Source organism: Etheostoma spectabile, chromosome 6, assembly GCF_008692095.1.
Source record: "Etheostoma spectabile isolate EspeVRDwgs_2016 chromosome 6, UIUC_Espe_1.0, whole genome shotgun sequence".
Classification (NCBI taxonomy): Eukaryota; Metazoa; Chordata; class Actinopteri; order Perciformes; family Percidae; genus Etheostoma; species Etheostoma spectabile.
In genome coordinates, this window is record NC_045738.1 from 6306826 (window position 1) to 6307806 (window position 981).

The 981-nt window shown below is 41.7% G+C and overlaps 1 protein-coding gene across 2 annotated transcripts in view; it reads left to right on the forward strand.

Annotated features, from left to right (window-relative positions):
- The window catches only part of kcnn4 (potassium intermediate/small conductance calcium-activated channel, subfamily N, member 4), a 22255-nt gene that overhangs the window by 17137 nt on the left and 4137 nt on the right, over nt 1-981 (forward strand). For both annotated transcript variants that reach the window (XM_032518342.1, XM_032518343.1), the window contains one exon: nt 588-709. In XM_032518342.1, coding sequence (XP_032374233.1) covers nt 588-709 — 122 coding nt within the window. The remainder of the gene's footprint in view (nt 1-587; nt 710-981) is intronic.

A 981-nucleotide genomic window follows, 5' to 3' on the forward strand; every position in this document is an offset into this window, starting at 1 on the left:
TGTGTGTGTGTGTTTATGCTTGTGCGTGCATCCTTCTAAGCTATCTGGCGCAGTCCAGATTTACACTGATGGGAACAAGGGAAGACATCTGGATGCAGACAGTGACAGCCTCTATTAATAACCCTCACAACAGGGCCAGAGTGACATCATCACTGGGCACTTGATTTGTGCAGGAAGACAAACAGACATGAATAGAATCAAAGAGAAAGGGGCAAAAAGGTGATACCAGACAATGTCTAAACCTCACTCCTAGTCGGTGTGGCCTCTTCTTCAAATTATTGTACATAAGCATCTCCTTCCTAGTTCTTCTGTTGTATCTGTCATCAGTAGGCCTACCATAGAGCAAAAATAGTTAAACGGAAAAGACTATCTAGATTCAATCATCTGCCTTGGTTGACTTATACTTTTACTTATGATTGATACGAAGCAGATTATGTCTAAGGAACATGATAAGCGCTGTGTTTTTGTCAGTCAAGCTTGCAAGTCAAGTGACTGACTTTATCTTGATGGTCTTATTACCACGTTTGTGGTCCTGCAACCTCAATGGTTTTTATCAGTCAATTTGGATGCTTCTCTCTCTTCAACAGATCCGCCACGCTGCTGCTAATGTGCTCAGAGAGTGCTGGCTTCTGCACCGCACAAAGCTCACAAAGGGCAACCGCGGTGAACACCGAAGACACCAGAGATGCCTACTGGAAGCCATCAGAGTGTGAGTTACTGTATCGCTAATTGATACAGTGGTGCTTATTGTTAAAGGCCAGTTATTTCATATATCCAGGATACTATGCATCCTGATATAGGTCCCTTGGCCTTTGGAATTAAAATAGCCCCACATCATCACATACCATTCACCATACCTATATATTGACATGATTTTGTTTCAGTTAGCCTAATAGCTGTTTTGATTTAGATTAGATTAGATTTGATTCAACTTCATTGTCATTACACAGGTACAGGTACAAGGCAACAAAATGCAGTTTG